The 14,807-nt window shown below is 44.5% G+C and overlaps 1 protein-coding gene across 1 annotated transcript in view; it reads right to left on the bottom strand.

Annotated features, from left to right (window-relative positions):
• The window catches only part of IPO9 (importin 9), a 39,139-nt gene that overhangs the window by 10,953 nt on the left and 13,379 nt on the right, over window positions 1-14,807 (bottom strand). The window contains exons 7-17 of the mRNA XM_027728860.2: window positions 13,620-13,739; window positions 8,963-9,063; window positions 7,973-8,031; window positions 7,333-7,484; window positions 6,192-6,290; window positions 5,972-6,078; window positions 4,729-4,868; window positions 2,992-3,151; window positions 1,772-1,998; window positions 1,414-1,562; window positions 413-541 (exon numbers count right to left, since the gene is read on the bottom strand). Coding sequence (XP_027584661.1) covers window positions 413-541; window positions 1,414-1,562; window positions 1,772-1,998; window positions 2,992-3,151; window positions 4,729-4,868; window positions 5,972-6,078; window positions 6,192-6,290; window positions 7,333-7,484; window positions 7,973-8,031; window positions 8,963-9,063; window positions 13,620-13,739 — 1,443 coding nt within the window. The remainder of the gene's footprint in view (window positions 1-412; window positions 542-1,413; window positions 1,563-1,771; window positions 1,999-2,991; window positions 3,152-4,728; window positions 4,869-5,971; window positions 6,079-6,191; window positions 6,291-7,332; window positions 7,485-7,972; window positions 8,032-8,962; window positions 9,064-13,619; window positions 13,740-14,807) is intronic.

Below are 14,807 nucleotides of genomic sequence, written 5' to 3'. Positions count from 1 at the left end.
GAACGTTATTATGGGGGAAGAAAAGCAATATGGATTTGTTTCTTTGTTTGGGATTTTTTTGTGTTGTCCAGTTTTTCTGTTGAGTTTTGTTTGTTTGTGTGTTTAACATCTCCAGTGCATTAAAACGAAAAACATCCAGGATGCTGCTTTACTACTCCAGTCCTCCACCCTCAGGAATGATCAGGAAAAGTCACTGCAGGCCCTGAACAACAGTAATTTCCTGGCAAACTGGAGGTGGCAGAGACTCCTGAGAGGGTCAACAACAGCAACTGGCAAGCACAGCCTGGGCTCCCTCAAAGGCTGTGTCACCTTCCTTGGACTTGCACAGCCCTGCAATCCTCACCCTCCTCAGAGTGGTACCCGCCTTCCCCTCCCCACAGTGCCACCTCCCTCGCCCTCCCCACAGTGTTACCTGCATAGTTGCATTGTCATCTGTGTTGAGGCTGCACTGTGCCACTGCAGGGAATGCCTGGCAGATGAGGAGCTGGGACAGAGGGGGTTTTGTATTCCTCACAACTGTGGTCAGTATATCAATAGAAGTCTGAAAGGAAAGTACAAACCAAAGCACTGTCACAGCAGCAGCCACAGTACAAGAAGTCAGCACTACCCACCCCTGCTGCAAACCTCAAAGGTGTGAAATGCAGGGGTGTGGCCACTGCTGCAATCACACCCTGAATTTAGTCTAGAACAATTTGTAAATCTGAAAACCCTGGAGTCATGCACCCAAACATCACTGGTGTGAGCTGTGAAAGTTCCCAAGGCAGTTCCGACATTAAAAGCAGTGTCACCACTTAAACATGGCAAACAGATGCATGTTAATCAGAACAGCCAGAGAACTGTTCTAGCTGACTTGTTCCATTTTGGTTATATTGATTTAAATTCACTTTAATTACCCATAAGCAATTGTTACAGTCATACCAATTAATAGGCAGATTACGAGCATATCAATAAGGATGTTTATGGGTTTAATCCCACACAATCATTCGGCACAGTCAATGCTTAATCTTTTATTAGGGCACTTGTATAATTTATCTCCAATTTATACGTGTGTGACGCATAAATCAGAAAAAGCCTTAGGAAGCAGTGCAAGGAATAATCATGCAGCCTGCTGCAGAACATTCCACCAACGATGGGAGACTGTTCCTGCTGAAAGATGACAAAGTCAAAGCAAAATGACTGGGGATACACTGCAGAGACTGGAAGAAGGCCAAAGGAGCAGTTTAAAGTGAACTTTTGGAAGCATCTCCCCCCAGCTGCAGTTTGCCTTCTCTCCACAGAGAAACCTCTCCCAGTGACTGAAGCCATTGCTCCAAAGCATGTCCAAAGCAGCCTTTCTGCTCTTTGCAGAGCAGCCATCCCGTTACAGCACAGGGAACATCTCCAGCCCAGGCCATGCCCCACTGAAGCACTTACTGCACAAAGCCCTGCAGGGATCTTGTCAGCAGGGGCCTGCATGATGCTGACAAGGGTTGGTATCAGCCTCATCTGCATTGGACCCTGGCAGGCTTCTATCTGAGCTAACTCCTTAAAAATATCCTGGGCAAGAGAAGCAACAACGGGATCTGGAGAGAGAAAGCACCATTTACTAAAACATACACACACATCCCTCTCAATTTTTGCCACCACTCTTTTGACTAGGCAAAGCAGCAAGCTTCCCCTCTACCTTTACCACAGGAATCAATGTTCATTCAATTATCATTGATTAAGTTTCCAGTAGCAAGATTCAACAGCAAAACCAAGTGTCCTTTGGGAATGTAACCGGAATGCCTACCGTTACTGTACTTCAGGAATATTGCAATGGTGAAGGGGCAGATCTTGTTCTCCATGCTGGCTGTAAACGCTGGGTCCACCGTGCAGACAATGCACAGTGTTTCCATCACCAGGTTCAGCACCTCTGAGCTGAACTGAGTTGCCAAGTGGATCAGGCCATCCAGAATGCTGGGAAGGAACGGCTGCAACACATGGGTGCTCTCGGAGATCTTCAGCTGGTCACAGTAGCTAGACAAGAAATTTGTTATATAAAAATACATTCATAATATATTGAAGTAACTTATTTATTTAACTCTAGATGATATATAAGGGGTTATTTCATCCTATCCGTTCTTATTCCTTAAGTTCTCTCCTCTGCAAGTTCTCCCCTTCAGTCCACTACTGCTTGATCTCCCAGCAGCTCAGTGGGAATGAGGAGGAAAGCTCTCATCAGGAATCTCCCCTCCTCATTCCATCTGTGATGTTCACAGAAGCAGAACTGAGCCATGTGATGTTGGAAGCTTCCACTGCCTCTCAGTGACAGACCTCTCCTAAGAACTGCTCATGGATGGAGAAAAGGGAAGAAGCCCAAGACAGACGTTCACTGCTTACAAAGTGTTTAGTTACCATGTTCTACACAAGAGCTGGGGGATGATAAAGCAATTTCAGGAATAACTAAGTTATAAGCCTTTATATATTCATTAACATTTCAGTGCAATAAAGAGACAAGGTGTTTTTTTGGTGGGAATAGAGTGGGGAATAGCACCGTTTTTGCAGATTTTTTGTGATTGGTTGTTTTTTTGATTTTACAAGTATGTTCACTTTTCACTTTAGAATCGGTACAGCAGAGCTTCCTTCTGACAAAAATGGGGTAAGAGAATCAAACCCCAAACACTTCCTATTGCTGTGATTGTCTCCATAAGCCTGTGTGGTGTCAGTCACCTTTGTGATTGAACAGGAGCAATCTGGGTTTCATTCTCGTGCTTTCCATCACAACCTAGTGCTGCTTCTCCTTGTGACTGTATCCATTACAACACTTCAGCCAACCTGGAACTCCATGAGAATTATTCTATTTTGAACCTGCAGGCTTACACTTGTTAAGCTGCCATCTATTTCATTCAAAGCAAAACCTTCCACAGAAGCCCATACAGAAATGTTATTATTATTTGAACAAACTGGTTTCATCAGTGTGATTTATACCCTCTGTCCCTGGGACTGGGGAATACCTCAGGGTTTACTTACCCCCAGATGGCTCTGACTGCAGAGATCCGGACAGAGGGAGGTTGGGTTTCGTGTAACCCACTGACAGTGGCTTGCAGGAACTGCTGGATGAGCTCTGGAGACATGGCCACAGTGAAACGGCTGGCAGCCCACAGAGCCCGGCCCAGGAGGAAAGGAGACACTGAAGCAAAACAAAAAAAAAAACCCCACGGTTTTAGAATAAGCTTTATGAGTTTAAAATCACAGCTGCTTCCATCCATTATTTAAAATCGTGTCATCCCAGTAGGAAAACGCTGAGATGTGGCACACAAGACAAGTATGCAGGCATAGAAAGAATTTTTGTTCATCAGCAGAAGCCAGTTTAATATTCTTAGTTATTTCAAAGAATAATTTCTCATTTGTTTATAAAAGACCCTCCTCATTCCAATTACTTGAAAACTACACCTGAATTTGTTCATCAGTGAACAAAAGCAAAGGAAGAAAACTGAGGCTCTTCCAGTAATTCCCATTTGTCCAGCTCAATATTCTGTCCCCAACTGCAGCAAACAGCAGCAGCTTAGGGAGAAGAATCAGAGTAACAAAGCACATACCCAGGAGTATTTCACAGATCACTTTTCTAGTTTGGAGCCATCACCTTGCAGTTACAGAACAGAACGTTCACCAGTACCACAGAAGCACTGGACACTCATTATCTACTCACCTGCTTACACTCACCAAGGTATGATGTGTCTTTTCACACTTTACCCTGCACACTTTTCAGGCTAAGTCTCCTTACCTATCTGGGCTAGCTTCAAACAGTTCCTCATCATCTTTACTGACATTACTTTATGCTTCTGCAAGTACTAATTTTAAGATGAGGACATAAAACACTGTGTGCAAGAGGTACAGCAAGTATATCTTGGTTATCTAAGTCAGTACCCTGATTTGTTTGTCTGTACCATTACTGACCATTAAATGGATATCCTGGAGAATCATCTCCACACTGACTCCAGGAGCCCCTCCTAGAGCACAATAGCTCATTTACAACCCAATGCCACAGATGTAAATGTATGTAAATATGTGTTAATTGCTGAGGTTGGTTTTTTACATGCATTGCACACTATTTCTTCAGTCAAAAACCCCTCTTTGTAATGGGCTAAATAAATGTTTCTTTAATAAAAGCACCCATTTGCACTGACTCAAATCAGTGTGGACTCACCCTCACATAGCTCTGAAGTCCTAAAATTTTAATTTGCAAGGACTTTTGAGGTCTGACTTTCAACAATTCTTTTTACTTTCTTGCACACTGATGTAAGATAACACAAGAGAGCAGAAGCCTGCTGAGTTCCCAATAACAGAATCCCATTTAGCCAGAAGAATTACTTGAATTCATGTGCTACAACTACTGTCAGCCTCAGTATAAAAAAAAAGGGATGATATGGTGCTGCAGGAATTCTGAAGGCGGTTAAACACTGCTGGTGTCTTTCCCAGGAACAGACACAAGACAACAGAACAGTTTTTTTCACCAAGCTCCCCAAACCCTACAGGCTCAAACATCCAGCCAGCAATGAGTTCCAACTGAAAGCAGTCCCACATATAAAGGACTTATATTAGAACTGGGAGCACATATGAACTCACATGATTTATTTTTCTCACAGGAACAAGGTGCACAACTGCATTTCCCAAGACCACATGCATACAGCAACCTGATTTGATTCTCGGAGACTCCCTGTGTTTGGCACTCAGCAGTTACTCCCAGGGATGCAGGGTCCTACCTACCTGAAAGGTTGAGGTCTGCCAGGACCACATTTGTCAGGAAGCCATGCATATCAAAGTGTATTCTCCCATTCTTCACACTGTCTGTGATTATAGACTTGACTGAGCCCAGTGCCAACATACAGGCTTCGTGTATTTTCCACCTGCAAAAGAGTTCAGATGCCTTTACACTTTTCCTCCATCATCACCTCAAGAAGAACACATCCTGAAGGGAAGCCATGAGTAATTTTCTTGATCCCAAAAGAGAATTTAAAAAAGTCCTTAAAGAAATGAACACTCAAAAAACCCTGCAGGATGAGGGCTTGGAAACTCCCCCAGGACAGGCAGCATTCTCAGTCATTTCCTAAAATATTGGTTGAATAGTTGTTACCTGTACCAATTTTGTTCTCATAATAAATAAGAGATGAGCCTCTTCCATGAAGGCTTGTGTTCCAGCCGTGCCTCGATTAATTATGTGCAGGAGCACTGGGATACTCAGTACATTAAAAGTTTAAAAATGTCTAATTTTGCATTAGCATTTTGTTAATGATAATGAAATAGTTATGTGCAAATATCACTTCTCTTTGGTTTTATTTATGAAGCCAAGAACCTACTTTACAACTTCTCACATTTGAGGCAGACAGGGACTTCATGTCTGATTTCATGGACACTCAGCTGCTGCTCAGAGTGGCTACTCTGCCTTAAACATTCAAACTAAACACAAACACTGAACCAGTGCACCGTAAAACCAAGAGAGAATCGTTACAGACCAGCAACCAGGTACTCCTGCAACGGAGTTTTCTTCTTCCATCCCCAAATAACATTAAAAACTGCAAGTCTGAAGTTCTAAAATTGAACACATTTATCTGCGTACAGCACCTATCTCACTTCTCGATATCAAGTAAAAAAAAAGAAATTAATATATATTTATATGTACTCCTGAAACTTTGAACTCAATTAACTGAACGCAAAGTGAAAGTATTGCCTATTTCTCTTCTGATTTTGTAAAACTAATCATTGTTTCCTGTGAGACGCTTTGGAGGGAGGGAGCCTGGGCACAGCTCGCTTGTGCTGGGAATTCCCTGCAGTATTCCACATTAAGATTTCGTCATCTGGCTCGAGAACTGCTGTGCTTCCTTTGGCTTCTTCTAATCAGAGCTCTCAGATTCCATCAGGAGCAGCGTCAGGAATAACAGGGGTTTAAATGATGCTGCAAAAGAGCTCCACACTCACCCCAGTGCCGTGCCCTCCCGCTCCAGCCCCTCACCAGTGCTCAGCGCCGCTGTTTTTAGCCTGCTCAGCTTCCTGCAAATGCCTGGTAGCTGCTGCAGCCAGGGCAGTTGCACTCTCATTCTGGAAATCAGCAGCCACAGCCTGTGCAGAAGGAAATGGTAACACTCATTTGTATGGGCTGGTGAAAGTTGGCCAGGTTTTGTTATTTGATACTGCTATTCCAGTTGGATCTAAACGTGGAGCACGTTTCATACCAGCAACAGATCCTGTGCAGCAATCCTCACTGTGTAGGAAAACGTATCATCATCTTCATCCTCCACAAACTGCTGGGGATTTGCAGTCCAAACTTTTATCTAAAGGAAACAAGAAGAATAGGGCAGCTGAGGATTCATGACACCGTGGGTAAAAGGCAGCTTTGCTGTTCCCAGCAACCTGTTTTGCAAAACTACTTTCAGAATTTTTCTCTGCCATAAGAAGTCTTCACCCTCAACTGATTTTTCTTCTATTCCATTGGAGAAAACCTTTGAGAAGAAGAAATTCTCTTTGTTCTGAGCTCATCTTGCTCTTCTGCTCCTCATTGGAGATCAGAGTTTGACAGAACTAATGACTGACCTGGAATCAGTGCTACACAGCTTTATTTATAGATGAGGAATGGAAGAAGCAGATGAATTTTTTAACAGAGTGCCTGTTTTTATGCATGTCTACCTAAACTAAAAGATGATGGCTGTCAGGCTTGGGAGGTCAGGAGCCATGCAGTACAAATTATTTCCCCCTACTAGCACAATATTTTCGCTCTCAGAGAAAGCTCTTTATCCCTTTCATTTTCACATCATCATAGTACTTCATGAAGGAATGAAGGAAGCAAGCCTCAGAGAGCTGGAGTTGTTCAGCCTGGAGAAGGTTCCAGGGAGACCTTATTGTTGCCTTAAAGATGAAGCCTTTTTACCAGACCCCAGGACAAGGGGGAACAGTTTTAAACTGACAGATGGCAGGTTTAGATTGAATATACAGAAGAAATTCATTACTAAGAGGATGCTGAGACACTGGATAAGTTGCCCAGAGACCTTGTGAATGTTCCATCATTGAAAGTTTCCAAGGCCAGGTGGGACAGAGTTTGGAGCAACCTGGGCTAGTGGGAGGTGTCCTGGTCCATGGCAGGGGGTTGGAATGAGATGGTCTTTAAGGTCCCTTCTGACCCAAACCCTTCTGTAATCTGTGATTTACTGTCTACCTTACACCATTTTGAAACATTTAGATGTTATTGCCCCCATTTGCCAAAGTGACAGAACAGCCTATTAGACTACAGCAGTTTCCATGCACTGAAACTCTTCCCAGGACACTTGCTGGTTTAAATCTCTCATTTTTTTTTGCTTCCTACACAACAAACATGCTCACCTGCTCCTCTGTGATCTGCATGTAAAGAAGGATGTAATAGATCAGCTCTGGCAAAGCCTTCTTCACCGTGCTCTTAAATTTGTTGTTTTCCAACAACGCATGAACAAATTCAAATATGCTGAACACCAGATTTTCAAAGCCCAGCACTTCACCTGAACAAAGGGGGGAAAAAAAACCCAACATGACTGAATATGCCAACATACAGAAAGGTAAAAATGGATGTCAAAATAATTACAAACTGTTACCTTGTCTGACCAGATGTTCATTCGTTCTCCCTGACTATCAAGTACAGCAGCAGCCCCAGGAGGATTTCTGACCTCATCACTTTCTGCCCTCTTCCCCTCATTAAAAACTATCAAGCTCAACCTTAAACCCGTTTGGTTTCCTTTTGTCCCATTACTTTTACCTTGAAATTGTTGCAGAACTCAGCCCTTAGAGCCATTAGAAAACTTAACTTGTGCAGCTTTCTTGATGACAATCACAAGGAACTTGCAAAGAAGTGATGGGCACTGTACTGACACCATAAATGCACCTTTAAGCACAATTTCCCACAGTGTTTCAGTCACTCTTTTGACAGCAATATTTAGGTAACTCCATTTCTCTTCAAAAGAGAAGGCAGAAGTGCAGTGCAAGCTCTTACCATCAGAATCCACAGGGTCCTCCACCTCTTCCGTGTAATTTACTTCTGTTCGCACATAAGTGGATGGAGTTAAGTAAAAGTTTCTAAAGAACCTCATCTATTTTGGAATTAATCTGTTCCTATCTTAAAATCCTGATAAGTAGGGAAGGTTTCTTCCTTAAAACACCCCTTTGATTTTATGCAGAGTCCTGTGTTTCACAGAGAAGACAAGCCCCAGGAGCTCCTCACTTTGTGCATTGCCCAAGTTCAAAGACCACTTTCACAGACCACTCACACATCACTTTACACCCTTCACATCGTTTGATTAACTTAGACCAAACCCACCAAGGCAACCCAAAACTTCACTTATGTTAAAACTTTGTGAGAACAGAACCCCTCAGACTCACCCCTTCCAGAGGACATGAGCCAATTCAACACTGCACTGCTGCCCAAGGGTGAGGAGCCACCCCACGCTCCCACATCCTACCTTAGGTTGGCTCTGCTCCCTACCAGGCCTCTCCACAAGCCTCAAGCCCTGGGAAGTGGCAGAAGACTAACCTGGGCATAGAGAGGAAGGAGCTTTGTTTGTGGATGGTGAACTGAAGGTCCAACAAGTGCGACAGCAAACACAAGGGAAGGAAGAACAAGACTCTCCCCTTTGCAAAACAAAGCCTATTTTGTCAGCTCATGTGGCAGCAGGACTGCAGTGGGAGTTGAGACAGGAGAGGGAGAAACACGCTATCAAAAAGCCAACAAACAGCTCCTTGTACTTTCATAGATTCAATGAATGGTTTGTGTTGGAAGGAACCTTAAAGACCATCTAGTTCCAATCCCTCTTTTAACCTAAATGAAACAATGGGGCCTCCTGAAGTTACAGAAATATCCTGTTCTGTCTGGCAGGGCAGACCACTCCATGCATCGTGCTCCTCAACAGCATTCAGGTCGTTGCTGTGTATGAGACTGAGTTTGTCTTGTTGGACTCCAGTTAAATCCCTTCACGCCCAAGGATATAAAGCGGCACTTTCCGTAAGGGTGTTCCAGACAATGGGCAGGATCTGCTGCATTGACGAAATCATGTGCTTGGGATAGTTTTTCACAAGTGCTGTCACAGCCTGGAACCAAAAAGAACATCGGTCAGAAGCAAAACTGGGAAAACCGTCAATACTCAAATCACAGGCTGCTGTTTCACTGACAACTGACATCATCCAAAGTCTTCCTGCCACCAAGGTCTCCTCCTCTCACTCCTGACCACACAATCCCTTCTCTTGCACGAACACTGACCAACACTCTTTGTGTCTCCTCTTTTGCAGGGAAGCAAAGGGATGACACAAGATGCACCCCTGCAGCGAAGACAAGGCCATAATCCGATGGTAAGGCAACGACTCCAATCCAAAGCACAACACTGCACAGCATTGTCTGGATACAGTTCCCACCTGGAAGCTGTCTTGTCCCAGAAAATGAACTCCAATGTCATGCAAAGCCAGACCACTGCCTATTTCCCACACTCATGTAAGCAACACATCGGTTTGCACACCCAGGGAGCAGCTGCAGGAGCAAACACTCACCCAGATCAATTCTCTTGCCATGTGGCTGCAGACACCAGCGGCTCTGCCCACTCAGCACAGGGGCTGCTCTGGGAGCAGCTTAGCAGCTCCACAGGGGATTGTGCCTGGACTTTCAAGAAGCTTATCACCCTGACTTAGGGGAGCCCTTCCAGTGGCGCTTGCCAAAACCCTTTTGGGATCCTCCAGGAGACTGGGAGCTCTCACTCCACCATCTCCTCCTACAGGGGCACAGCTCCAGCTACATTAAATGGTTATGGATCAGCCCCCAACAAACTGCCTGACCGGTGGCTGCTCCAAGACACAGGGGTGTCACTTAGTTTCTGCTTACCCAATACAAAGCACTTTGTGCAGTTGGTTTGTTTGTTTGCAGCACTGGATACATTAAGAGAAATTAAAAAGATATGAATTCACCTTCCAGAAAAAACAACAGCCATTTAGTATCAGTATTAGAGATGACCTGGCAGCAGAGATAACCCAGATATGTGAGTTTGGGAATGAGTCTGGCAGGTGCTGGGAGGAAGCATTACAAAAAAGGTCTGCTGAAGCCTCTGGGGAAAAAATTTATGCAGATGCTGACAGAGGATGTGAACCTGATCTGCAGGACTGCTGCAAACTCAACACCCTACCTAGGGCCACCAGAGCATCTAAATGGGCTTGTTCCATATGCCACTGCTTATGAACCCTATGTAAATGCTTCTAAGCTCTATGCCCAGCCAATCTTGCAGGAAGCACTGCTGGAGTGCTAAGAGAGTTTTTCAATTCAATGGCTCTGCAGTTGTAACAATAGAAGGCTACATTTGCAAGGTTGCCACAGCCCTGCAGAGCAAGTCATTAAAAACCAGAGCACTCTCCTGTCAGATGTTGTATTTCAACCCCTGGCCTCTCATTCTGCCAATTCCCACTGCTTATCTGAACTCAAAGAACTGCTACACACGTCTCCTCCTCTTCCTCTGCCAATCCCCACATATTGCCCCACCACCTATTAAATCCTCCAAGAAAACCCTTATCCTTGTCTCTTCAGAGCAAAGGCACGCTGCTCCTCAAACAGATGTTTAATGGCCGGGCCAGGCACTGCATCCACACCTGAGTCATGCACAGACACCCCAAAAGCACCACTGGGAGAGCAAATGACAGCCCCTGAACCCCTGCTCACCCCACAGCTCCTGAACCCCACTTTGCTTCCTACCTGTGTCTTTAAACAGAAAAGGAATCCCCAAATCTTCGGATAAAAACCTTAATACACACACCAGAGGGCATAATAAAGTGAACTGTCAGTCAGACTGAAGCAGGGACAGGTGACATGGCTACCAGCTCATCTTCCTTCCAAGAACAAAGAAGGCATTATTTTTTGTAATTATTTCTTCCAACAGCAGGAAAAATGTAAGCATAACTTCTCTGACCTACAGGTGTTGAAGAGCTTCTAAGCACAAGCAAAGAAGCACAACAGCAAGACTGTAAGATCCTTCAGACTGTTGGTTAATTGGTGTTCCTGATATATTACTGCACACTAAGTACATCATATCTGTATTCCACTGTTGTGAAATTTGCCTTAAATTTCTCACCTGTCATGTTTAATCACTCTGTTCCTCTCAAAACAATCAATAGTGGCATGTTCAACACTGGAATTAGGATTCAAGAATTGCACAGTTGCAGCTCATTCATCCTCAGAGACACCGAGTTAATTCATGCTGAACTATCAAACAATACAACAATAAATTACACCATGGGCATTTCCTTCTAATCCCCACAGTTGATATTTTTGTTGTGGCCAAACCTCCCATCTCCTCCAAGGATTAAAGGCCCTGACTTTCCTGCTGCTAACTGCTTGTAAACTTGTAACTGTACTGGGAGCAACTGGGGACACATTAACCATCAGTGGTTTGTTTGTGATCCAATCTACTCACTCTCCCAACCAGGATAACTGTCCATAACTGTCCCAGAGGATCAGGCTGATCTGCACACTGCAGAGTGGGATTCCCTGAAGCCTTCAACACTGTCCTGCAGAACATTCTGACATGGACAGCACAACACTTTAGGTCAGGGCTGCCTCTGATTTCCATCAGGAACTCCATGAACTTTGGAGTACAAAGCTCTCAAGAGACAGGGAAAGCAAAAAAAAAAATCTTCCTGTCATTTGCTGCATAGCACTTCATTAGGGAAAAAAAGATAGGATTGAGTTTGCATCTGGTTGAAAATGTGCTATAAAAAATTCTCAATTCCCTCCTCCACTGCATCAGCTTTTCAAGGGGGTCTCATCTGTAGAGCTGGCTTAACTAATCCCCTGAGGTTTCTTACTTCTGCATTACAATGACTATAAAATCCACTTCTCTGGAAGCGAAGGCAATTTATGGGTCTTTCACCTGAATCCCTTTTCCCTTAGAAAATTGGTATCATCAAGCTTAGAAACCCTAAGTGACAAAACCATGAATTGCCTTAAGTCAACAGCTAGAACACTCATCTCTTCACAAAGAGCCTCCTACAAACAATTTGCCAGCAGCAGATCTCCTGAATTCACTGTTTAAATCCACACTGATTCTCTGCTGCCATGGATGCCACCTGACATACAGCAGTGTATTCAGACCCAAATCCTCTTGTGTTGTACCTCCCCTGCAGAGGCCAAAAGCAGAGGCTCTCACACAGCTAAGGAACAGAGTAAGAACTTGGTGACATTTCCTCAGGCACTTTCCCAGCCTGTCACATTGTTCAAGAGCCTACTGGTGAGATCAGTGCTGACACACCAGTACAAGCAGCCCCAATGCCAGTGTTATGTAAATAACAAAAATGCTGCAGAATGGATGGATGTACCAAGAACAGAACTGGCCTCTGGTCAGAGTGACACCATCAGTTACAAGTACTTTCTGTGGAGGCTGAAAACTACTTCTTCTTGTTAACCACCCAAATGTGAGTATCTGGAGTCAGAGATTCACACATTCTTGAGCTGCAGACTGTTTGAATTGAGATGACACCCTGCAGAGTGCTCCCTTCAGTTGGTGTTCCTGTATATCACTGTCCCAGGAATCCCAGTGCACAGCCAATAGAAAGGGAAAAACACCCCACAAGAGACACTCTCAATAAAACCTGTCAACATCCTGCCCCAATCTCCCTTCCATTGGTGCTGCACAGCAAGAACAGCTCCAGCTGTTCTGAGAGTATGGTACCTGCAGCCCCTCAGTGAGGAGCCACAGGATGCCCTGACCAGGTACTGCTGCCTCAAACAGGACTGAGACAAGTTCCAAGACACAGAGCTCAGTAGCTGCTGGTTTGTGTAGCACGAGGGCACCCTCCCAGCATTTATTTTCATTACTTCAGCACAAAGCTGGTCATTATGAAAAGCTTTTGATGCTTGTCTTCAGTAACTTCCTTATTGTTTTCTTCAGGGAAGGTGGCTGAATGGGCTCCAGTGTCCATCCTCAGACACCTGTTCACTGATCTGAGTCTTGCTCACCCCAGCACACAGGCAAGGAAACTAAAGATATGGATTTGATCCTGCAACTTGTGCTTTTGGCTCTTCTTTGTTCTGCCATGTTGCAGGCAGCACATCCTACAACTCCAGTGCTTTCCCAGCTGTGAAAGGGGTCTTCATGCCTTCACTGGCCCTCATCCCCATGCACACAGAGCTCTCCAATCCAACCTTATTCCTCCAGGAAACCAGGAGAATACAAAGACTTTCCCCATCTCTCTTTCTCAGAGACTAAAGAGCAGGCAAGTTCTAGAAAAGCACCTGTACATAATATGCTTTTAAAACTTCACTGCAGCAGAACTCTGCAGCACCCTTAGAAAAGACTGATATTTAACTACTGAGTATGGTGCTCAAGACACATCCGTGGCACCTTAGATCAGTGAATGACAAGAACAGATGGTCCCATGGATTGGATCCCTGTGGATCATTTTATGGACAGATCCCCATGGATCTATCTCATCATAGGTATCTTCAGTGCAGGCAGAACAATTTATTTCAATGGTGCTGGGAGCCAAAAAACTTCACTGCTCATACCCTGAGCAACAGCAGGAGATGTGCCATGCTCTCGAGTTTGTTTCCAGCACGTGTGACTGAGTGCAGGTATTCAATTCTTTCTTCACTTTAGCAGTCTCAAGTGACTCACCTTTAAGACTTCCATCTTAAACCCGCTGTCTGATGTTGGTCCATCAGGCATCTGCAGGGCCTGAACAAAGGCTTCTGTGAACTGCTGCACCACAGGAAAAATCAGGACCTTGGCTGCACCCTGGTTACAAACAAAGCAAGCACAGGTTAATACCAGATACAGAACCCCCAGGTCTGACCAGAAGCAACAGAAATTGTACTTTCCTGCTACAAAGTGGAAGAGGGACTCATGGCAACTCCAGAGTATTGCAAAAGCACGACAAACCTGATTCAGACATCACTTGGGCTCTCTCCTCGTGCTGGGAATTAAGCTCATCTCAATCCCACCCTTCAAAACCCCACAGCACGGGCTGCCACAAAACAAACACACCTACATTTAACTCATCATTCTGAGCCTAAGGAGAGATCCAGACAATCCAGTCTGGAGAGTCTCAGGAGCAGTGCTCATCCTTCTAAGGAGGCATTTTATTTGATGAGCTGAATCCTGCCCTGCGCCACCCAGACTTCCTCAGGCTACAAAACAAACTGGGGTGACTCCATCACACACACAACTACCCTGCACCCTGGGCTGGCATTTATGTCCCTCCAAAGCCACCCTCCCCCATACCAAACAAGCTCTTTGTGAGCTGAGTATCAACAGCTGGCCTGAAGATTAACAGGATGACTCTCCCTAGGAAAATGCAGAAGTATTTTTCCAGATGTCAAAGCATTCCATAAGTAGTTCTTAGCAGAGCAAGTAAAATTGGACCAAAATAATTTTATTGAGATTATTCTCCATAACTCAATAGCCAGGAGAGCAAAGTTGCATGTTTAAATCGACTACTCATAAAAAGATTCCCCCCCTTTTTTTTTAAGTCAAATTTCAATAGAAAAAGTTTTGTATCCAATGTAAAGGACACTTTCTGCCCTCCTGCAGAATAAGGCAGTGGGGAGCTACTACTATCTTTTGGATACTGGTACCAGTTGCCCAATATATCAGTGCAGTACAGATATGGTGCAATTGTCAGAACTTCCCAAAAGTCTGCACTGGTTTTTTTTGTTTTGTTTCTGCACTGGATTTGTTTTTTTTTGATGTTTCCCTGTGCAAACGGCAGGGAACAGCACACAAAGCCACTCAGCAATGCCTAGCCACTAGACTGAGAGTCACCCTCCCCTATCCTCACCCCCCAAAAAGTCAGAAAGTAGCATT

This window comes from Pipra filicauda, unplaced genomic scaffold (genome assembly GCF_003945595.2).
Source record: "Pipra filicauda isolate LSUMZ 115617 unplaced genomic scaffold, ASM394559v2 scaffold172_size1731463_pilon, whole genome shotgun sequence".
NCBI lineage: Eukaryota > Metazoa > Chordata > Aves > Passeriformes > Pipridae > Pipra > Pipra filicauda.
Note: the sequence above shows the minus strand (reverse complement) of the source record. Positions and strands in the feature narration are given on the sequence as shown.